Source organism: Sarcophilus harrisii, chromosome 3 (genome assembly GCF_902635505.1).
Source record: "Sarcophilus harrisii chromosome 3, mSarHar1.11, whole genome shotgun sequence".
Lineage (NCBI taxonomy): Eukaryota > Metazoa > Chordata > Mammalia > Dasyuromorphia > Dasyuridae > Sarcophilus > Sarcophilus harrisii.
Window position 1 is genome coordinate 458,825,357 of NC_045428.1, and position 24,139 is coordinate 458,849,495.

Sequence of the window (24,139 nt, forward strand, 5' to 3'; positions counted from 1 at the left end):
CTCTCCTCCCTTATATGCTTGTTTGACTTGCCTGTTGTCCCTGCAGGTTACCCACAGTACCTAGTGGTAGGAAACCACTTATCTGGAGAACATCATCTAAAGATTCTTCGGGCAGAGCTGCAAGATGATGCTGTATATGAATGCCAGGCCATCCAGGCCGCCATCCGGTCACGCCCAGCCCGTCTCACTGTTCTTGGTAAGAGTTCTGATCTTGACAAATAGCAGAATGTGGACTGACATATGGGGAAAGTCAATGCGTCAGTACCAAAAGTGCATTTGTAGAGAACAGAGGTCTCCTGCCACATTGGGAAGATCTGCCAACTAGCTAGGTGGACCATGCTCATAAACCTTCAGTGGCTCCTATTGTGTCTAGGATTTAAAAAGAAAAATCTCTTTAATCTGGCTTCAGCGTTTTCCATAATATGGCTTTAGCCTACCTTACCAAATTTAGTTAACGTTACTCCCCTTCACATATTCTATATGATCATCAAATCGGACTATGTCTCCCAAGCTCAATGGATGTCATCCCCCACTTCTGTACATATAAGTGGTTCCCTTGGTCTAGAATGCATTATCTGACATCTACTTTTCAGAATGTTTCCATTCACCAAAAGTTCAGTTCAGATATCACCCCTTCTGTGAAGTTGCCTTGATTCTGCATCTTCTCCTCCTTACCCCACTAAAAAAGGTCCTCTCCTTCCTTAGATTTCCCTAGATCACTCCATCTATTTTCTCTTTGGCTTCAACCATCCCCAGTTTATATTCTATTTGTCTCTGTAGATTTGGTAGAATCTCCCCAAAGAGAGGTTTTGAATCTTGATACCTCTGTATCCCTTAGGCTAACACATCATAGGTGCTTAATAAATGTTTCTTGCCTTGAACTGAAGCTTAAATCTTAAAGCTCAGGGCATTGTGCTCCCTTCTTGTCCTTTTCCCTCTCTCTACCCTATGCTAACCAATTTTCCCTATCACATAATATTAATAATAATAACTAGCATTTATCCAGAGGTCTGTTATGTGCCAGGTTCTGTGTCGAGCACTTTACAAATATTATTCTTACACCCTGCTATTATTATCCCCATTTTATAATTGAGGAAACTCAGTTTCAGGGTCTGGATTATATTTGAATCCAGGTCTTTCTGACTCCAGCCCAGTGCTCTATCCACTGTGTGAGCAACTGCTATGATATTTTAAGACCCTACTTTCATGCTTCCCATCAGCTTCTCATCTTCCTAGGAAAGCCTGCCCAAAGTAGTCCCCCATCCTTCATTCAGGCAGTTTTAGACAGAGGAAGACAAATGAACCCAATGAATTTATAAGGTCTTAAATCCTAAGATGGCAGTCAGTCCCTCACTATATTGTTCCTCTCAACTTTGAACCAATCCATCAGTAAAGTACACTGAGTATCCATCATGTGTCAAGCCTCATAAATACTAATAATATTGTACATTTTAATAGAGGCAATACGATGTAATGTGTAGTATTGGATTTGGAGTCAGGAAAACCTGGATTCAAATCCCATTTTTAGTACTTACCAGCTGTGTAACTATAAGCAAGCCATTAATCTCTGAGATTCAGGTAACTTTCTAGGAATTATCTACCAGGTATAGATGGATTGCAATCAACATTGATGAGGTGAGATATTTTACATAGTTGTTATTTTTGCATCATAAATTATTATTTTTCAACACATTTTCACATATATTATTTCATTTAATCCTCATGATAAGGTTGGCACATGGGCATTATCATGCCCATTTGGTGGATGAGAAAACTGAAGTTTAGAGATGTTGAGAACTGTCTGTGGTCATATGATTAGTACATAGAGGAGCTGAAATGAAAACTTAGATAATCTGATTCAGTCCAGCGGTTTTTCCATTGTACTGCTTCTGTCCCCAGCACAAATTCAAGCATGTGATGTTGGATCAAGAAAGATCACCAACTCTGGCTACCCCACCTGTGAGCCAGAGCCCATCTCTGACAGCGAGCTCAGCATCCTGGGATGCTGCTTCCTTGTATGGGCAGAGGAGGAGCAGCACGGCTGTTTAGAAATTAAATATTTAAGAGTTTGTCACATTGTTTTCAGATCTACATGGTGAAATGCACAGGGACATATTTTTCCAAACACTCCAGCAGTCAGGCCCCTTAGTATCACTTACCAAGAGTCAAATTGAGCTTCTAGACATGGGAAGGATGAGCCCCCTAAGTAAACCTCAGAAAATACCCTTAACCTTCAAATTTCTTTTATTGCAAGGAAAAGGGAAAGGCAGAGGTTAAGGAGCTAAAAGTACAGATTAAGGAAAACACAGGAAAGGAAGAATTATACTCTTTCCTGCCAAGGAAGAGTCTAGATGAAGCTCTGTTAGTGCTCATAGAATCACAAGATTGCAAGGGTGATAGAAGGAACCTTGGGAAGTCATAGGCTTTCATAGAGGCTATATGGCCCGTCCCCATGACTTAATAAAACTGCTCTAGAGAGATGAGACTCTGACACAATACCTTACTTATTGACAATATTCAGGAAATATTGTATGTTGGGAAAAGGAGGGAGGAGAGAAAAAGAAAGAAAGGAAAAAGAGGAAAAGATGAGGGGGCAAGGCAAGAGAGTAGAGAAGGCAAGGAAAGAGGGAGAAAGAAAGGGGAAGAGAGAGGAGAGAATGAACTAAATGGTTTCCACTTGTGACTCCTCTTCACCCAAGAAATTTTTATATGACCCTGGGTCTATAGGTATATAAAATAGGCATACAAATCAAACATTTACTGATAATAACTATTAATTTCATGACCCCCACATATAGTTACAGGATCCCATATGGGGTTGGTAACCCACAGTTTAAGAAACTGGAGGCTATACCATGATTGGAGTTAACCAGTAAGAAATATACAGGCTACTAAGAGCTTCCAATATGGAATAAAGGAGTAAACACCTCTCCCTAAACCTTTCCCATTAAGGGACTTAAAGCTTTTCCAGGATAGTGTGTAGTCCTTACCTTTATGCATTTTCTTTAATACCTCCAGGGTACAAGCCATGTTTCTCAGAGTAGTTTCTTGGAATCTGATGTCAGCAGCCTGGCCCACTTCTCTGTGGGTTATATTCCAATCCTCCCAGAGTTTTATGATACCAAGAGGCAGCCCACAGAACTCTTTACTGCCTCCCCCCTTCCCAATTGCACAGCCTTGTACTGCCCACTGACCACTGCATATCTGTGTAAATGATGTTCCTTTGAGATTCCAAGATCTCAAAACTGGGGCATATGGGCAATTTTCTGATCTTAGTCTGGCCCAGGACCCTTCCCTCTGAAAAAAAGAAAGTGAACAAAGGGATCATCTCCTCCATGACAGCAACTAAGTGAGTGACTCTACCTGTGATTATATTGGTATAGAGAATTCCTAGGTGAGGAAACTCCCTTTACCAAAGTAGGTCAGCATCTTTTCAGCAACTTAAAGCCTTGGAAAGTTGCCGAGAATTCTGGGAAGATAAGTGATTTGCCCAGAGCCAAGATATATCTTGAACCCGGGTCTTCTTGACTTTGATTTTTATCTATCCATAAAGCTATGCTGCCTCTCAGAGTAGCACCAATAATAACAAGAATAATTCATTTTTTAAAAAGTGTTTTAAGTGTGTTGGATTTGGAACTTGAAGGACTTGGTTTCAAATCCAACCTCAGACTATCATTCCACCTTAAATTGAGTCTTCCTCCCATCATCTAATCCCCAAACCAGCACATCCTAGATCCTAGACTTAATAGAGAACCACACCACTAGTCATACCCAAAAATATCTCTACAAGTAGAATCTCTATTTCTATCATGTTTAAGGATTTCCTGTCTACTTCATGAATGTGATCAATTTTCCTGATTGGCTAGCTTCCTTTCATCTGTATTCAGCACACACACACACACACACACACACACACACACACTTAGTCCCACAAAAACTTTATCCTGTAAAGATGATACAGTCTCCATTTCTTTTCATTTGGAAGGCCTAGGAAAGGGGAGAGAAGTATACTCCTAACCCCTAGCTGACTCCCCCTACAAAGACCCCATCTGCTTTGCCAGATATCCTAGATCTGGAAAATGTCCTATCAGATCCCCAGAGGAGACAATGTTCTCTGCATGCCAGGAATAGGAGAGCTTCCTAATTTAGTCTGTATTTGCCTGAGATAGATTTTTAATTAAATAAAATAAGAGCATGATTAGAACCTGCAGAAAATGTGAGAGTCGAATCAGATGGTATTCCAGGAAAATTGCAAAGCAAACACTTTGACTGGAACCTCATGAGGTCCCCAGAGGTCCTCCATCAAAGCACCAAGTGAGGAGGGCAAATACAAGAGATTATATAGCCAACAGATGTGTGTTGTTAAGTCATGCATCTGCCAGCAGCGTATTTTGAGAAGCCAGAGGGCTAGTTTGCAGAGCTGCCTGGGCTCATGAGACAGCATACACTCAGACCTCAAGCCCCCCACCCTAGCCACAAAGCTCAGAGTCACAGACACATAAATTAGCATTGTGTTCCCAGCTCTCTGATGTGATCAGCCATGTAGCAACTTGGAACACAGGATTTGCTTCACTGGGAGACCAGGAGCAGAGAGGAGAGAAGAGGGCATGGGACAAGACTGGAGAAAAGAAGATAGGAGAGAGTAGGATAATTCAGGACAGAGCAGGACAGGATAGAACAGGGTAGGACAGAACAGGATAGAACAGGACAAGACAAGGTAGAACAGGATACAACAGGACAGGACAGGAAAGGACAGGATAGAACAGGACAAGACAGGATAGAATAGGACAGGACAGGACAGGAGAAGGAAGACAGAGAAGAATAGGAGAAGTGAGGACAAAGAGGAACTGAGCAAGCAAGACTGAAAAGAGCCCTTGCTAGCCAAAGGCATAGAATCTAAATCTTGCCACTTTACCTTTAATGAACAAGCCAACTGTGGGACACTAGATTCTTTGGCTCCTTTCACTAACAAGGAGAGCCAAGACTATCCTTGTTCTGAACCCAGAATATACTGGACAGAGTCGAATAGTGTATAGCATTTATTAAGTGTTAACTGTATGTCAGGTACTATGCTAAGTACAAGGGATACAAAGAAAGAGGAAATTTTACTCCCTGCCCTCAAGGAGCTTACAGAGTAATATAAGGAAGAGCATTTTGGATTCTATGATTCTATGTTCAACAAACCATAAAAGATAAAACAGGAAAGGGAAGAGCTAACTAAAGAAAAGCAACAGATCTAGCATTCTCTGTCAAGGAAGGAGCCCTTCCTGGACTGGCTTGAAAACCTACTAAATGACCAGGCACCCCAGAGACTATGTATAGTCATGTAATAGTAGTAACCATGCATGCATATTCATGAACATACATACATGTTGGAAATGCATAGGCATGCATCTGTACACATACACATACCCCTACAAAAAAGCCCTGACAGGTCCTACCAAACTGAAAAAGCCTTCCCAATCAGACAGTATCTACTGATGGAACATCAGCCTAGCTCATCATGCAAAGGGTTGACATCCGGCGATGAGTTTTTTGGACAACACAGCCCAGTCCAAAGCTAAATGTTTACATATACATATAATTATAATTATTGTAATCATATAATATGAAGCCTTAAGGTTTTCAAGATGGTTTATATTTATGACCACATTTGATCTTCATAATAACTTATAAAAACAGATGTTATTTCATATTCCAGATATTCCTTTCATATTCCTGAGACAGTTAAATAACTCAATGGATAGAATACTGGGCCTAGCATCAGGAATTATCCTGAGTTCAAATCTGGCCTCAAACACTTGCTATACCCGTGTGACCTTGGGCAAGTCACTTAACCTGTTTGCTTCAGTTTCCCCATTTGTAAAATGATCTCAAAAAGGAAATGGCAAAGAACTCTAGTATTCCTGACAAGAAAACCCCCAAATGAGGTCATAGAGAGTTGAATACAAATAAATTTTATAGTTGAGGAAATTGAGGCTGGGGTAATGAGCCAGTAAATTGTCTGAGGCAGGATTTGCATTCAGATCTATCTGACTCTAAGTCCAGCACTTTCTATCAAGGACCGTACACCATCTAGCTGCATCTACACATATGTGTCATTTGAGTCAGTCCATACAAAGGAAGGCAAAAGACAGGTCCTGACTCCAAAGAGTTCACAATCTAATGGATATACATATAGTTGCTATACATAAAATACATGTGTCTATAGACAAATACCTATGTGTATAAATGTGAATGTACACATGTGTGTATGTATGCACATGTGCCTACATGTATATTGTGGGTATATAAATATATATATATACATACAAATACACACACACACACACACACACACACATATATATATATATATATATATATATATATATATATGCAAATCCCTACAGAGTCAATATCAGGGTTGGATGAATCTGCCCTATTTCAATGCCAGAGCCATAAGCCTGGTTTCCTGTTGCTATCAGAGAGGAGGGTTTTAACTTGTCTGTGATAACTCCCTAGCAGCTCAGGAAACAGAGTTTGGGGAGCCTGGGAGAACACCAGTAGGAAATGGGTGGCAAGGATGTCGTGTTAATTATTAAAATGTGGTTCATTTTCTTGGTCCCCTCTCTCCATCCGCCATTCCTCCCTGGCCGTTCTAATATTAACTCTGCCTTCATGCAACTCCCATTAGAAATAAAGCTTTCCTAAATCAACATGAATTATTTAATGATGGAGACTAAGTCAATTCAAATACAGAGAGCATCTGAATCCTCTTTTAAAATGACATCAAGCCCCAAATGTCATCACTGAAGCCCAACAGATTCAAATTCAAATGTATCTTATTACTTGTTTATTTTTCAAGATGAAGCTCCTTCATTCTCTCTTCTACCCTTTCTTTTGACTCCAGATTTCAAAACTAAATAATGTCACCTAACAGGATACAAGGGACAAGAACTTCTGCCCTCATATCCATACTGTCAAGCCAGTATTTAACTATTTCACTGAATTTTGGGGGAAAATGAGGCCCACGGAGGTAAAATAAGCTACTGAAAGTGATTGGGCCAGAACTGAGAGTATAACACAGAAACTCATAAAGTCCTTCTTTTCATTGAGATCTCACTCAATAATAATAATAATACTAATAATAATAGCAACTGACCTTTTTAAAACATTTAAAAGGTTTGTAAAGCATTTTAGACACATTAGTTGTATAAACCTCCAGGTATTCTCATTCCTATGTTTAGAAGAAGAAAATAAGTCTGGGAGAGGTTAAGGGACTTGTCCATGTGATCTTCCACTCATCCTCATCCCTCTACTCTCACTTCACACTTCTTCTGGCCTAGAGAATAGATAAAGAAAGGATGGGTCAAATATTTCAAAGTCAAGGACTAGGTGAAGAGAAGAGGTAGTTTGTAGATCTGCTGAGAGAAGATAGAGACCCTACAGTCCTGAATCACAAGAGAAGAAATCACCAACAAGTGTCCCTGGTCTCTCATTGATAATCTCTTCATTAATGATAAATGTAGAAATATGTTTAGAATAATTGCATATGTTTAACCTGTATTGGACTATTTGTTGTACATGGGAAAGGGGAGGAGGAAGGGAGGGAGAAAAATTTGGAATAAAAGGTTTTGCAAAGATAAATGTTGAAAAGTACCTTTGCCTGTGTTTTGAAAAATTTTTAAAAGCCATTATGATAATCCCTTCATTGTCCCCATTCGTGAGAAAATGAGGAGACTGTCCATGAGACAGCTACCTGGCAAAATGAACAGAATGCAGGATTTGTAGTTAGGAAAACCTTTATTCAAACCTTGCTTCAAATGATTAAGTAGCTATGTGACTTTAAGGCAAGTCACTTATTCTATCTCAGACTCAGTTTCCTCTTCTGTAAAATAGAGATAACACCAGCTTCATGGAGTTGTTTTAAAGCTCAAATGAGATAACCTGTAAAGTGCTTTGCAAACCTTAAAGTAATATATAAATTCAAACCTTTATCATTATTACTTTTGTCATTATTATTATTATTACTAGAGATGCTGCTTCAGCAAATTGGCAGAAAAGTGAAGTCTAAGCACTTAAATGCCCTTTCCAGGCACCCAGTTCCTGCAGAGACAAGCAGAATTGATTTCCTTATCTCCTTATTAAGTGAATTTTGCCCAAGCCTCTGGTCTGGTCAGAGGTGCCGGATCTCATTTGTACAGTAGGTCTGTTTCCTGCCACGTTCATTATAGCATAATCACTCCAAGTAGCAGCAGTAAATGAGATGATGATGGCAGAGAAGCAGGAAAGAGGTTCCCCGCCTTGAGGTGGGGCATTCAGTGCAGGAGAAAGTATTGGTACTGTCCCAGGAGCCTTGTTCAGCCTCTCCCCTTAAGGCTTACTCACAAATACTAAATATCTCTCTATCATTTTGCCCCCACTGTTCTTCTGTAGCAAAAATAGCTCCCCTCTCTCCAGTACCAAGTCAAAACCCTTCCATGGCTGCTCAGCTTAGTGCTCACTTCCTCTAGGAAGTCTTTCCAAGCTATGCAGGAGCTCCGACTTTGCAACAGGATGCAATTTATACTTATCTTGAGGAGTTATCTTCCTTACCCTAGTGTAGAAAAATGGCATCACTTGGAGACAGAAAGACTAAGAGATTATACCATGTAAGATTGGTTTAAAGGATGTTTAGCCTAGAGAAAAGAAGACTTGGAAGAGAAATGATTCAATTCAACTCAACAAACACTGAACAAGTGCCTGAATACAATGTATTCTACTGGGTGCTGAGGATACAGTGACCAAAACAGGATAGTTTTTGCCCTTAAAGAGCTTAGGTTCTACCAGGTGAGTACAAAACTTACAGAGAAAAAATAAATACCAAACAATTTGAGGAGGAAGAAAGTCTACTAGGAGTTTGGAAAGAAGGAAGACCAGAGATCAAGGAAGTCTTCTAGGAAGAAGTTGCCAACTAGCTTGGAAGCAAACTAAGCATTCCAAGGAAAAGAAATAATGCAATAACTAACATGTACATATACATATACATACACATACACACATGTTTGTGTGTGTATTACTTACAATTTGCCAGGTACCATGTTTAGCACTTTTCCACTTTACAATATTGTTTTGCCCTCAAAACAACCTTGCATTAGATGCTCTTATTATCCTCATTGTACAAATGAAGAAACTGAGGCAAAAAGCAACTAAATGATTTGCTCAAAGTCACACAGCAAATAAGTGTCTGAGGTTTCCCTGATTCTTTCAACCAAAACTTTACTGGGCCACTGCCCCCTATATCCCAAACAGAAAGCACCATCTGTATAAAATCTTTTAGATAAAGGATGAAATGGTGAGTTTGAAAAAAATCTAGTAGAACAGTTTGGTGAGAATGTACATGATTCTGAATTTGCAAATGGGTGACTGGAAGGAAGGTGGTGCCCTCAACAGAAACTGGGACTTTTAGAAGAAGGAAGAGTTTAAGGGAAGAAGATAATGAGTTAGACAATTTCAAAGCTATCCACATCCAGAGAAAGAATTACAGAGACTAAATGTAGATCAAAGTACACTACTTTTACTTTTTTATATTTTTTTGTTTTTTTTTCTTGTGATTTTTCCCTTTTGTTCTGATTCTTCTTTCATCACAAGACTAATATGGAAATATGTTTAACATGATTGTACATATATAACCTATATCAGATTGCTTGCTGTATTGAGGAGGGAGAGGGAAGGGAAGTAGGAAGAAATAATTGGAACTAAAATTCTTACAAAAATGAATATTGAAACTATCTTTACATGTAACTGAAAAAAATAAAATTCTGTTAAGTGCAAAAAAGAAGATAATGAATTCTGCTTTGAACATGTCAAGTTTGAGATATGAATGGGACATTCCAGAGCAAGATACATAGCAGGTCATCGTCTATTTGAAACTAGAATTCAAGAGAAAGATCATAATGGGATTTTTAGATTCCATAGGAATGGATAAGTTTACCAATGCAGATAACATAAAAAAATAGAAAAGAGAAGAGAATCTAAAGTCTGAAGGTACACCCATGAGAAGAAAGCATGAGATGGATGTTGGTCTAGTAAAGGAAACTGAGATGGAGTAGTAAGCAGATAGTAAGAGAACATGGTATAATGGATTCGAAGGGAGGAAATTGCATCCAGGAAGAAGTGATAATCTATGATGTCAAAAGCTACAGACAAGACCAATAAGGATGGGATAGGGATTAGATCAATGACTTCATGGATATAGGGGATTCCCGGATGAGACAACTCCCTTTATCACTGCAAATTGGCGTCTTCTTTCTTAAAGTCTTAGAAAGTTGTGTAGGGCACTAAAAGGTTAAATGATTTGCCTAGAGTGACATAGCACAGCCAGTTTGTGTCTGAGAAAGAACCTAAACCTAGGTCCTCTCAGTTTTGAATTCAACTCTCTATCTCCTGAATCATTCTGCCTCTCTGGGGACTGTCTTCCAAACGGACTGAGGACTGAAAAAAAGCCATCAGACTTAGCAGTTAAAAGCAGAATTCTGTATTCGATTTAGAGGAAGGATAAGTGATTAGGTCTTAAGGAAAAGAGAGAAATATTGGGACAGCAAACAGAAACTGGGATAGAATCATTCATCAAACAAAAAAGGATGTTACATGCAACAGTGAAGACCTAATAGAGATTAGATCACATAAATTTGCAGAACCTGGTTGACAAGACTGAGTACCTTCCTTTAGTAGTAACACCTGTATAGCTTTGGTAAGGCAGAGGATGACTATAACCCAAAAATAGAGCTAGGCAAGGCATGAGCATCAATAAGACAAAGGTCAAGGAATTCAAAAATGGAGCAGACATAGGTTGAAATGATTGATTGTGGGATTAAAGTTATAAAAGGACTGTGAGCCCAAAATAGAGATAGAAGGGCACAAACTATGGTAAAGATGAAGAATCAGTTTAGGAGAAGTGATATAAAGGGAAAGATGAAAGGAAAGGGGGTTATGATGAGAGAGAGGGATTTGAAAACTTTAGATCATGGTGGTATCTCAGTTATGGGTGATGATGGGCTCTAAAGCACAGATTCAACAATGCCATGTCTCTTATTCAGGAAACTTCAGTGGCTCCCTATTTCGTCTAGGACCAAATATCAACTCTTCTGTCTGGCATTTACAATTCTTCATAATCTTCTTACACTCCACTTCTGTGGAGTCTGTGCTCCTAACACACTGACCTATTTGTTATTCACACATCTCTTTTCTCCATACCTGTGTCTGCCATATCTGAAATATTTCCTTTCTTCCCTTTACCTCTTAGCACCCTGACTTCCTTCAAGATTTAGCTCAAGTGCTACCTTCTGGAAGTGGCCTTTTCCAGTCTCCCTTCCCTCCCAATTGTTAGTGCCTCCCCCTCTCAGGTTTACTTATATCCACTTTTCATGTTTCTTGCCTATAGAAACAGGTGATTCAGTGAATAGACTGCTATGTGTCAGGCACTGTGCTTGGCTCAAGTGATATAAAAACAAAACTGAAACAAGTCCTGCCTTCATAGAGTTTAGAATCTATTGAGGAGAACAACTTATACCCATATAAGTATACACAAAACAAATAAGAGACCATTTGGGTGGAGGCACTAGTAGCTTTCTCAAGAAACAGGAATCAGGTCTCATGTAGATTCTAGCACTGGAACCTAGTCTTAAAGGAAACTGGAAATTAGAATTTTACCTGGTGATTTCAGAGATGCTAGGCTGGATTTTCTCTGGGGTAATGATAGACACTGGGCAGAGCAAATGCCTTCTCCATAACAGGAGCCCAGTCTTCATAGCTGACATTTACATAGGTGTACAAAGGGTTTTACGTACTTAATCTCATTTGACCTTCATAGAAGCCCTGGGAGATAGGTGCCACAGGTTTTATTATCCCAATTTAACACATGAAGAAATGGAGTCTTGAGTTTAATAACTTGCCCACAAAGTCATAGTGAGGAAATATCAGAAGCAAAATTTGAAACCATCTTCCTGATTCTAAGTCCAGTGCACTTTCCACCTCCCCACACTCCCTAACACTTTCCTGCTTTATCCCCACCAAGGAGCTAGTAGAGCTAACAGGGAATGGAAGATTAGTGACAGTCTGCCCAATGAGATGGTGTTTCCATCCATGACAGAAATTTCCAAGTCAAAGAGGCCTCCAAATCTCAGCCTTGAGAGAAGTCAGGGCTGATGCTCTATCAAAAATCAATTAACAAGGGGCAGTTAGGTGGTGCAGTGGATAGAGCACCAGCCCTGAAGTCAGGAGGACCTGAGTTCAAATGTGGCCTCAGACACTTAACACTTCCTAGCTGTGTGACCCTGATCAAATCACTTAACCCCAGTAGCCTCGGCAAAAAAAAAAAAAAAAAGAAGAAGAAGAAGAAAGAAAGAAAGATCAATTAACAAGCATTTATTAAGTGCCAACTGTATATCATATATATTATACTAGGTTCTGGGTTTGTGCCCTTAAGAAGCTTACATTCTAACAATAACATTGAAGGGATGGGTTGATGCTGGGGCAGGAACCTTGGTATCAACATTAGCTACCACCTTCATTCTTCGCTACAGATTCAGGGCTAGTAGGGTTCCAAACCCAGTCCTTGGATAGACTGGGACTGGGACATTCACTCTTACTGACCTATTGGTGGTGTTTCCCTTCCCTGACTGACTGGGCAAGTAGCCGGTGTTCTTCCATTGTTCGTGATGGTTTTTGCTATCATTTAGAAAATTTAGCTGTCATTTAGAAAAGAGCTAGTCATATCCTGTTCAGTGGCACAGGACAGAATAAGTTGTAATGACTGGAAACTTCAGAGACCTAGATTTAAGCTTGACGTCAGGGAAACCTTTTTTCCTAATTGGAGCATTCCAGAAGTGAAAGTTAGTTGACTTAGGAGGAAGTGGGCTCCCCCTCACTAAAGATCTTCCAGCATAAGATGAATGGCCACTTACTGGATCATACACTATGGGGTCATAGATTTTGAACTAGAAAGGATTTCAGAAGTCATCTAGTCCAACCTCATTATTTTACAAGTGAGGGAAAAGAATCCAAGAAAAGTTAAATGACTCCTGAAATCAAGAGGTACCCAGCAGAGATGAGGGTCGAATGCAGATCCCATAACTCCAAATCCATGCTTCTTGCCATAGTAGCCTATTTTCATGACCAGATTCAAGTTGAACTTAATGGCCTTCTGTGTCCTGGATTCTTGTGCCAGTGATGACACTGTTCAAAAGACCTTGGATCTAATATCTCTAAAGGTCTCAGCCCCACCCTCTAAAAATGGATATAAGAATTCTCGTAGTATCAGCTTTGAGGTGTTATAAGTAAAGTGTTTATAGTTCTTATAGCTCTAGGTGGAGAAGGGAACAAAAAGGGAACAAGTATTTGTTAAACAGACCTACTTTGTGCCAGGCACTATGCTAAGTACTTATATCTCATGTGATTCCCCACAACAAGCTTGTGCAATAGGTTCTATTACCATCCCCATTTTACAGTTGAGGAAACACACGGAGATTAAGCGACTAGTGCACACAGATAGTAAGAATCTGTGTTCCAGATTTGAACTCAACTCTTCCTGACTCCAGACCCAGACTCCATCCACTGCACCATCTAGCTGGCCCTATATAAGTGTTCTGTAATTATAAACCTACTATAAGCCAATCTGTTCAATTATTGCCTGTGGGAAACTCTTTCCTGATTTGAACAGTGGTATCTTTTATTAGAGTTAGACCATAAGATCTTCATGAAAAGAGACAATGTCAATTACATGATTTGTACCCTGTGTTCCATGTGATTTAGTGTATCTATTATCTACTTATGCTGATGATGGTAGTGGTGAGGATTATGATGAAGATGATAATGATGGTGATGGTGGTGGTGGTGGTGATGATGATGATCATGATGATAATGATGGTGATGGAGATAGTGGTGGTGATGATGATGATGGTAGGGGTGGTGGTGGTGGTGAGAATGATGGTGATGGTGATGGTCGTGGTGATGGTTGTGATAGTAATGGTGATGATGATGGTGGTGGTGGTGGTGGCAGGGATGGTGATGATGATGGTGGTGGTGTTAGTGTAAATGGTGGTGATGATGATGATGATGGTGGTAATGGTGGTGATGATGATGATGATGATGAGCAATGAGACCCTTGGGACTCTCTGAGGATATCAGAATGATACAAGGATGTGTAACTTTTGTAGCCTCTTTCCTTTGCTCTGTCTATGCCACAAGCTAAAGATCATTCATTATGATAAACTATCTCCCAGAGCCAGTTAATCTGCCATATCGCAGAAACAAAAACAAGAGTCTCTTCTGGCCTCCCTCCTCATTTTTCTTTTTTTTTTTTTTAAACTTTCTCCCAATCTTTATTTTGAGCTACCCAATTACTGATATCAGTCTTTTTTTTTTAATTTAATAGCCTTTTATTTACAGGGTGTATACATGGGTAACTTTACAGCATTAACAATTGCCAAACCTCTTGTTCCAATTTTTCACCTCTTACCCCCTACCCCCTCCCCCAGATGGCAGGATGACCAGTAGATGTTAAATATATTAAAATATAAATTAGATACACAATAAGTATACATGACCAAAACATTATTTTGCTGTATAAAAAGAATCAGACTCTGAAATATTGTACAATTAGCTTGTGAAGGAAATCAAAAATGCAGGTGGGCATAAATATAGGGATTGGGAATTCAATGTAATGGTTTTTAGTTATCTCCCAAAGTTCTTTCTCTGGGCATAGTTGGTTCAGTTCATTACTGCTCCATTGGAAATGATTTGGTTGTCCCTCCTCATTTTTCATCCTGTTTTAGACAGGGATGGGATCTGTCTGGTTTCTTCTTCTCTGAATTGGGGCCCATACATCAGAACAGGAGTAAGGGGCAGGAAAAAAATTCTCACTAATCAGAAACCAGTAACTTTCTCCTGAAGGCTTTTATAGGAATTGGGATCCATCTGTTATGAAAATACTCTCAGCTTTTCCCTCCAAAAAACGGATCCAGGGTCAGAGAATTAAATCTCATGTTGTATGGATCTAGACAGAGAATTATCAAGAAAAGGGATTGTGTTGCACATGTGGTCCCTGGGTCAAATATGACCTATGTGATTCCAAGAAATGGACTCTCAAAGATCTTTAGCAAAAATAAAATTTTACCCACCTTACTAGGGCACAAAGGCCCTTTCCAAATACTTTCCCTGAGCAGTATGCCAGGTAAAATTGCCACACTTTTCTAATATGGTGGAGAAAGCAATGGATATGAAGGCAAAGAACCTAGATTCAAATCCTGAATTTATTTCTCAGTACATTTGGTAGAGGGCAGCTAGGCAGTACGGTAGATAGAATGCTAAGCTTGGAGTCAGGAAGATTCATCTTCCTAAATTCAAATCTGGCCTCAGACACTTAGTAGCTGTGGACTCTGTTAAGTCATTTACCCTGCTTGTCTCAATTTCCTCACCTGTAAAATGAGCTGAAAAAAGGAAGTAGCAAAGTATTCCAGTGTTTGCCAAGAAAACCCCAAATGGGGTCACAGAGAGTCATTTATGACTGAAAAATGACAGAATAACTGCAACACCTTCAGTAGGGTCCTTAAACTTTCTAGACCTCAGTTTCCTCATCTGAAAAACAAGATCTAGATTATCTCAAATTTGCTCTAGTCCTAAATCCTATGATCCTGGTGCACTTAGGAATCCTAAGTGAGAATACCGTTGCTATTTGCAAAGCTATTCTCATATTTCTACATACATGCCTAAGTGAACAAGCACATGCAGAATCACTCACACTGCAGCAAGTGAGCCCATGCCATTTTGCTCCTAGCATACCCAACTGTTCTCCATCTCCTTGCATCTTCTCTTGGTGAATCTCATCATTCATAATCATGGATGCCCATGCAGTGGGGAGACACACGGATTCTCTAGGAACCAGTCCCCATTAAGAATTTAATGAGTTGTTAGCGACCTAACAGAAGTATTGACCCTCCCCTTGGCAGCCAGCAGAGAAGAATGAGATGTTTGGAGCATGACATCACCAGTATGAGGGACTTTGCTTTGGTACTGATCCCCCTAATAAAAAATGCAACAGCTGGGGGGAGGGAGAGGAGGCAAGAAAAGGAAAAAAGGAAAGGTCAAGTAGCACCCACCCCCACAGATCCCAGAACACATTTCCTACTTCTAAGAGGCTGTAAAGTAGGTTGGGGGGGGGGGGGGGGGGAATAGCCACCATGCCAAAAACATGAGTTAAATCACCTGTACTTACAGACAGGAAGATGAGAATTTAAACCTTGCCTCAGATGTTGTGACCCTCTGACACTGTACAAATCACTTAATTTCTTACCCCTTGTTTCCTCATCTATAAAATGGGGGTAATAATAGCATCTATTACATAAACTTGTTGTGAGGATCAAATGAGGTAACATGTAAAATATATTGCAAAACTTAATACATTATATGAAAATTAACTATTAGCATGAAAAGATCTTGGGTTGAAGACCCAAACTAACCTCTGATTTGCTTCATTTCTCTGGCTCATTTCCCTCCTCCACAAAACAGGAATGATAATAGTGGGACTAGCTATCATTCAGAGAACTAATGTGAGGACCAAATAAAATAATGTATGTGAACGGATATAAAAAAAAAATATATATATATATATATATATATATAACTGTAACGTTCTATATAAATGTGAGCTATGAGGATACTGATTTCCCAAGCATTTTAGGTTTCCAATACAGAGCCCTCCCGCCCCCCACTGGATTCATTTGAAATATGCATTTGGTTAGGGCCCACAGAGGCTGATGGACAGGGAGGGAAACCTCTGGTGGCTAAAAATATCCCCTGGCTTACTGGCTCTGACCTCAGCCTAGTCCTGAGCAGAGGGTTTCATGGCAAATTATGGATTTAAAACTGGCAATGAATCTCCATTATAGCATGAAATGAGAAAGGAAAATGCCACTACATGGGAGCCTTCCCCTGGGTAGCAGCAAGGCAAAGGAAGAGAGCTATAGTAGGAGGGGGGGAGAGAGAAGCAGAGACAGAGACAGAAAGAGACAGAGAGTGAGGAATGATCCCTGGAGCTGGCAGTCACCTCCTCAGCCCACTCTATCACACATCAGCAGGCAGAGGACAGAGGAATCCATTTGCCAGGGGGCCTAATCAAGTCTCATTGCTCTTGCTGTGGTTTTTCTGCGGCCAAAAGCCTTGGGACTCCATTTAGCTGTGGGAACAAACCAAGCACCTTCTCGGGGCTGGGGAGCTGTGACTGGGGTGAAGCAGACACTGCTCCTTCTCTGCACAGAGTGGAGATTGCCCAGCTGCTCCAGAGATACACACACACACACACACACACACACACACACACCTGAAAATGGACCATCTTTCAGCCTGATTCTCTCTCTTTAATAAACCCAAACTCCAGATCTATGGAAGTAATGAGTTCTCTATTGGAATTGCCACCTGTCTTCTTCCTCCTTCCCATTCCCTTTCTTCCTCTTCTTCTTCTTCCTTTCCTACTTCTCCTCCTCCTCTTTCTTCTTATTCTTCTCCTTTTTCTCCTTTTTCTCCCCCTTATCCTTCTCTTCTTCCTTCTTCTCCTCCTCTTTCTCCTCTTTCACCTTCTCCTTTTCCTCCTTCACCTTCTCCTCCTCCTCCTTTTTCTTCTCCTCCTTCTCCTCCTCCTCCTTCTCCTTCTTCTCCTCTTCCTTCTCCTCCTCCTCCTTCTTCTCCTCCTTCTCTTCTTCCTCCTCCTCCTCTTCCTTTCCTCCTTCACATATATCTACATTCATATATGCAGATAAATGCATACACTCCTTTCTTGCCTATGTGAAGAGTTAAAAGTCTTCTTCACCTAAAAAAGACTTTGAAAAAAGTAAGGTTGAAACAAAGTTCACTATATAATCAAGGGAGAAACCTTGCATCCAATAAAAGTAAGTAGAACAATGATCTAGAGCTTCAAAAGTATAGAAATAGTTCATTTTGTCCCGCCATACCATGTCTTCCCATATGAGGCAAAGCAATGACCTAACTTCTCTCACCCATCTCTTTCCTTCCCTATTATACAAAGGAACAAAGAACAAAATATTGGAGCAAATATTCTTAAATCTAGCAGATCATGACAATGGATTATTCAAAGTGATGGGGAGAATTCTGGAAAATTGTAAAGAATTATTATTGCTCAGAACATTTGGAAGACATCTAGGGATCTCTCCCATTCCTTGTCCTCTACAGAAAAGAAGAAAAGCTATTTCCTTACTCCCCAAAACAGTACAGGTGACATTCTGGCAGGTTCTAGTGCCAGAAGCCTTTTCCTAACCCTATGCAGACACACTTTCCAGTGTAGTGCCTGCAGTATCTTTGAGGTAGCTAGGGAGCATAGTGCAGAATGCTGGATTTGGAATCAAGTAGACCTGAGTTCTAATCTTGCCTCACATGCTTACTAGCAAATCTCAGTCTCAGTTTTGTCCTCTGAAAAACAAAGACATGAGACTCAATGATCTTTTGGGTCCCTGTGACCTACCTCATAGAGTTGTTATGAAAATGAAATTAAGAAGATATATACAAAACACTCCCTAAACTGTAAAATACTATATTAATGTCATTTTTAATTAATTAGCTAAGAAGGCAGGATACAGATAGCCACCATACACTGGTAAATGTTTAACAACCAGCTCTCCAAGGGGAGTGAGAAGGAGGATATGTGCCTGACATACTTTTTAAATTTAATGTGGATTAACATTTTCTCCATAGCTATCTTAAGTCTAGAATGACAGTCAACAAAACAATTTTCTTAGTTATAAATGCTCACACCAGAAATTTAATAATATGTTTTCTGTCTCTAGCCTATTCCTCAGGCATAGGAATAGAGACAAAAATTGGACCTATGATGTCATTGGCATAAGGAGCCCCTTCTACCAATACACATGGGTATCTTCTTTGAAACTTAAAAGATTTGCCTAGAGTATGGAATAGTGATTGACCAGGTCTTCCTGCCTTGGAGGCCAGTTCTTTATTTTTATCCATTAACCCACTGTGGAAGTGGGTTAATATAATCTGGCATGTGAGGCCTGATGTTTACCTGGAAAACAGCCATATATTTCAGTGAAATTGCAACCAATCTAACCTTGAGATGTCAGGACTAGATTCATGGTTCAAACCTTCCTCCAGTTGGACAACACTATGAATTAAACATTTACTGTGCATGTAAATTTTTATTAGATGCTGAAGAAATTCAGAGAAAAGAGGAAACATTATCGCCGTTCTTGGGGAGCTTACAGTCAAGTGAGGGGAATAAAGCCCATATACATGCAAAAAAAATGGTGCCCATATAGGTATACTGTGAATAACATTGTCCTGATCAACATTTTTTTGGCAATAATATCATTAATGTAAAGACAAGAAACTCTATGGCACCATTTGGCTGGCTGCCCACTTATGACACTGTTCATATGAAATGAACTGTCCCCTGTGGTGTTGTTTCACCTAATATCATGCTTTGATTAATGATGTCAGTTTAATTGACAGGACTGCAGATATTTAGGCTGAAAAAAAAAGCAGACTTGGGGGAGACATCATAGGTATATCTAAATCCATGAAAGGTAGGGAGGAATTAAACATTCTCTCTTGTTTCAAGGAATAAAGCTGGGATCATTGGATGAAAATTATAGGGAAAGTTATTTAAACAAAATAAGGAAAAAATGTCTAGAAATTGAAGTTGTCTTAACAGAAGAAGGATGTGCTTCAAGAGATAAAGAGCTCCCTCACATTGGAAGTATATCCCCACTGCTCATTCACAAAAAGAAAGGAAGGGGAGGAGGGAAGAAGAAAGGAAGGAAAGAAGGAATGAAGGAACAAAGGGGGAAAAAGGAGAGAGGAAGAAAATGTAAGTGTTTATTAGGCACCTACTGTGTGTTCCACCTACTGTGTCCTGTGTAGAACTCAACAATAATAACTTCCTCTAGCTGTATTAAATCATACATATTATATAGAATATAAGTGTAAGTAGGGATGTTGGAATGAATTAGAATCATATGGGGACAGCTAGATGGCACAGTGGATAGAGCACCAGCCCTCAAGTCAAGAAGACCTGAGTTCAAATTTGACCTCAGACACTTAACACTTCCTAGCTGTGTGACCCTGTGCAAGTCACCTAACCCCAATTGCAAAACTTGAGAAATAATCATGTGGTTCTTTTGTGGATGTAGGCAAGCTCATGAGGTTTCTAAAAAGAGGAAGATGTACCAGATTAACTAATGCTGGAGGAAATGTGTGGAGCTTTGGTTGGGAAAGGATAAATGCTCCCATTGCTCAAATTCCCAGCTAGGGAACTGAGTAAGCTTATAAGTTATAGGCCTCCATCCCAAAGGGAGCCATTTCCATAAAGAAATAAGATGCCTTTGTGAGTTTTGAAGAGAGAGTTGTAACTGGGTTGGATTAATCCCTTAGTGATGAGAAATTTGTATAGTTTCAATAGATTTCTGTGTTGTGCTTCCCTGAGCCCTCCATAGGATATATAAAAGAAAAAGTTGAGACAGAACAAGAAAAGAAGAAAGTCAGGTAAAGAGATTGAGCCAGAAAGAACTTGGAAGGTGCTAAACTGGTCAGAGGGCCAGAAATCAATCAAATTCTAGTAGCTATTTCAAACTTGACTAAATATGGGAAAGATGCATCAATAGACTAAAACCAAAGAACCAAGAGCTGAACAGATCACAGCAAAGAGGGTCTTGGGACAAGGAACTCAGACCCAAGGGGAAAAAAGAGGCAGCTATGGAGTTTCAGGAGAACATGGCTGATATCATAAGGTCTCATGAGACAGTTCAGGAAAATCTAGCCAGATCTACTATCTTCCTAGCCTTTAGTCATTTAATTACCTCAGAAAAAAAATGAAACCTGGGAAAGACCTTCATCTAGAAAGACCAAAATCACCCCACTGCAACCTAAACCATCACCAGTCATTATGATGATTTTTATCTTGCCACTGGACTTTACCTCTGGAGGAAAGAGTAAAATGGACACAGTTGTGTCTACCTTAAATACAATTCACACACAAGTCATCATTGATCCTCTTCAAGAAGAAGGATGAACAACAGCTAGAACTAACAAATTTAAAATCCATATAATCAAAACACAAAGCAGATCATTTCTGTCAACATTCTTAGTATAGATAACTGTGTGTGTGTGTGTTGTAATTTGTTCATGTAAATAAAAATCCTCCCTACCTTCCTCCCTGCTTGTTGTCTGATAGGGATTTGGGAAATAAAGGAAGTATCTCCTCTACTCAGAACTGTTATAACACACTGACCTTCATACTGAAACATAGACATGTGTTTTGAGTTGTTTGCCCAGAAGTGATGATGACATGTGAGATATTAGAACTCGAGAGAGATTACAAATTGCCTTTTAGAGCACCCTCATTTTAGTGATGAAAAATAAGATCAGAAAAGTAGTGTGATTTACATAAGATCACAATGCTGATGAATGCCAAGCCTGGAACTATATCAAGATCTTTTTACTATATTTCTAGTCTTCTTCCCATTATACCATCAAATCTAGGGATTAGGTTACAGGAAAGGGGTCTAGTAGAGGCTGTTAAAAGGGAAGAGAATAAGCATTTATAGAGTACCTACTATTTGCCAGGTTCTATGCTAAGCACTTTATAAATATTATCTCATTTGATCTGCACAGCTACCTTGGGAAGCAGGTATTATTATTATCCTCATTTTACAGCTGAGGAAACTGGGACAAAAAGAGGTTAAGTGACTTGCCCAGCTAATAAATATCTGAAGCCAGATTAGAATTCAGGTCTTCTTTTGTCCAACCCCAGCACTAAGCCACTATTTTTCCTGGAAAGAGATTAGCTATTTGATATGCCACAGAACTATGAGCTTCAGACTGGTCAGGATGTAAGTGGGTAGAGAAGTGCTATGGGACAAGTTATCCCTTTTAAGACAGGTCTAGATATAATCCCCGCTCTGGGGAACCCATAGATTGGATGAGGTCCCCAGCAGCCCCATGATATATATTATAAGAGGAAATACAGCCCAGCTCTAGGTCTGAATGGCAAGTCTGGATCTGCCTTCATGAAGCTTGTCCGCATTAAGCAAGATAGGATATGGAAGCTTTAAAACATCCACTCAGTTGAACCCACTCTCCTAGTCCACTTTAGAGGCTAGTGTCCCCTGATCAACAGCATCCATTTTCCATTCTATTAAGTCTCATTACCTAGAGATTGACTGCTTGCTTCTCTCCCAGCTACACTGGGCCCTCTCAATTATTCTGGCCATATCTATGAGTGTTTACCATAGTGGAGGTTCATAGGAACCCACAAACTTACATAGCTATTTCCTGCTCTCCAAAATAAATAAATAAGCTTGTAGCCCAGAGAGGCTGGCTTCCAAAAAACTGTCACATTTTCACAAGTCGATCAAGGTGTTTGCAAATGTTTATATAAAAGCAAGAGCTTTCCATATGCAAATATGTCAAGAATAACATTGGCAGCTGAGAAAACGCTGGGTGCCAGAAATACGGCTGGAATCACAGATGTGGCAGCAAGGAAACAGGGGGAAACCCTGCTGGACATGCGAGTGCTAACTGGCCTGGGAAGGGCAAAAAGATTGGGTCTGACCCCAGTACCAGTATGCATGCCCATACCCTTGACTGTTGAGATGGGGGATAAAGGATGGAACTTCTTATTCTCCGCACATCTCTCTGTCCTCTGCTGGTGAGAAGGTCAGTGTGATAGATGGGTTTAATTGAAGTCTTGAAAGAGAAAGAGGGAAGGTTATGTAGTGGACAAAAAGGCAGAGCTAAATCCTAATCCTTTCCCATCAGAATTGGATTTACATAGAGGGAATAGGTGGAGGGAGTCACCAAGGTATGATTCCCTAGACCCATCTTAGGGTACAAATACATAGGAGAAGCAGTGTGATATAGTGGATGAAACTTGAACATGGACATAGGAAAAAAGGGGTTCGAATTTTGCCTCAGGCACTCCCTAGCTTTTTTTTTTTTTCTACATTTTCTTCAATATTTTTTTAAATTTTATTATAGTAACTTTTTATTGACAGAATCCATGCCAGGGTAATTTTTTTTTACAACATTATCCCTTGCACTCACTTCTGTTCCGATTTTTCCCTCCCACCTTCCACCCCCTCCCCTAGATGGCAAGCAGTCCTATATATGTTGAACATGTCCTCGTATATCCTATATACAATGTATGTGTGCAGATCCAAACAGTTTTCTTGTTGCACAGGGAGAATTGGATTCAGAAGGTAGAAATAACCCGGGAAGAAAAACAAAAATGCAAACAGTTTACATTCATTTCCCAGTGTTTTTTCTTTGGGTGTAGCTGCTTCTGTCCATCATTGATCAATTGAAACTGAATTAGGTCTCTTTGTCAAAGAAATCCACTTCCATCAGATTACATCTTCATACAGTATCATTGTTGACGTATATAATGATCTCTTGGTTCTGCTCATTTCACTTAGCATCAGTTCATGTAATTCTCTCCAAGCTTCTCTGTATTCATCTTGCTGGTCATTTCTTACAGAACGATAATATTCCATAACATTCATACACCACAATTTACCCAACCATTCTCCAACTGATGGGCATCCACTCAGTTTCCAGCTTCTAGCCACTACAAACAGGGCTGCCACAAACATTTTGGCACATACAGGTCTCTTTCCCTTCTTTAGTATCGCTTTGGGGTATAAGCCCAGTAGTAGCACTGCTGGATCAAAGGGTATGCACAGTTTGATAACTTTTTGGGCATAATTCCAGATTGCTCTCCAGAATGGTTGGATTCGTTCACAACTCCACCAACAATGTATCAGTGTCCCAGTTTTCCCGCATCCCCTCCAACATTCATCATTATCTTTTCCTGTCATCTTAGCCAATCTGACAGGTGTGTAGTGGTATCTCAGAGTTGTCTTAATTTGCATTTCTCTGATTAATAATGATTTGGAACACTCTTTCATATGAGTGGTAATGATTTCAATTTCATCATCTGAAAATTGTCTGTTCATATCCTTTGACCATTTATCAATTGGAGAATGGCTTGGTTTCTTATAAATTAGAGTCAGCTCTCTATATATTTCGGAAATGAGGCCTTTATCAGAACCTTTAACTGTGAAGATGTTTTCCCAGTTTGTTGCTTCCCTTCTAA

The 24,139-nt window shown here is 39.8% G+C and overlaps 1 protein-coding gene across 2 annotated transcripts in view; it reads left to right on the forward strand.

Moving 5' to 3' along the window:
- The window catches only part of KIRREL3 (kirre like nephrin family adhesion molecule 3), a 755,533-nt gene that overhangs the window by 623,124 nt on the left and 108,270 nt on the right, over positions 1–24,139 (forward strand). For both annotated transcript variants that reach the window (XM_031963702.1, XM_031963701.1), the window contains exon 5: positions 47–196. In XM_031963702.1, coding sequence (XP_031819562.1) covers positions 47–196 — 150 coding nt within the window. The remainder of the gene's footprint in view (positions 1–46; positions 197–24,139) is intronic.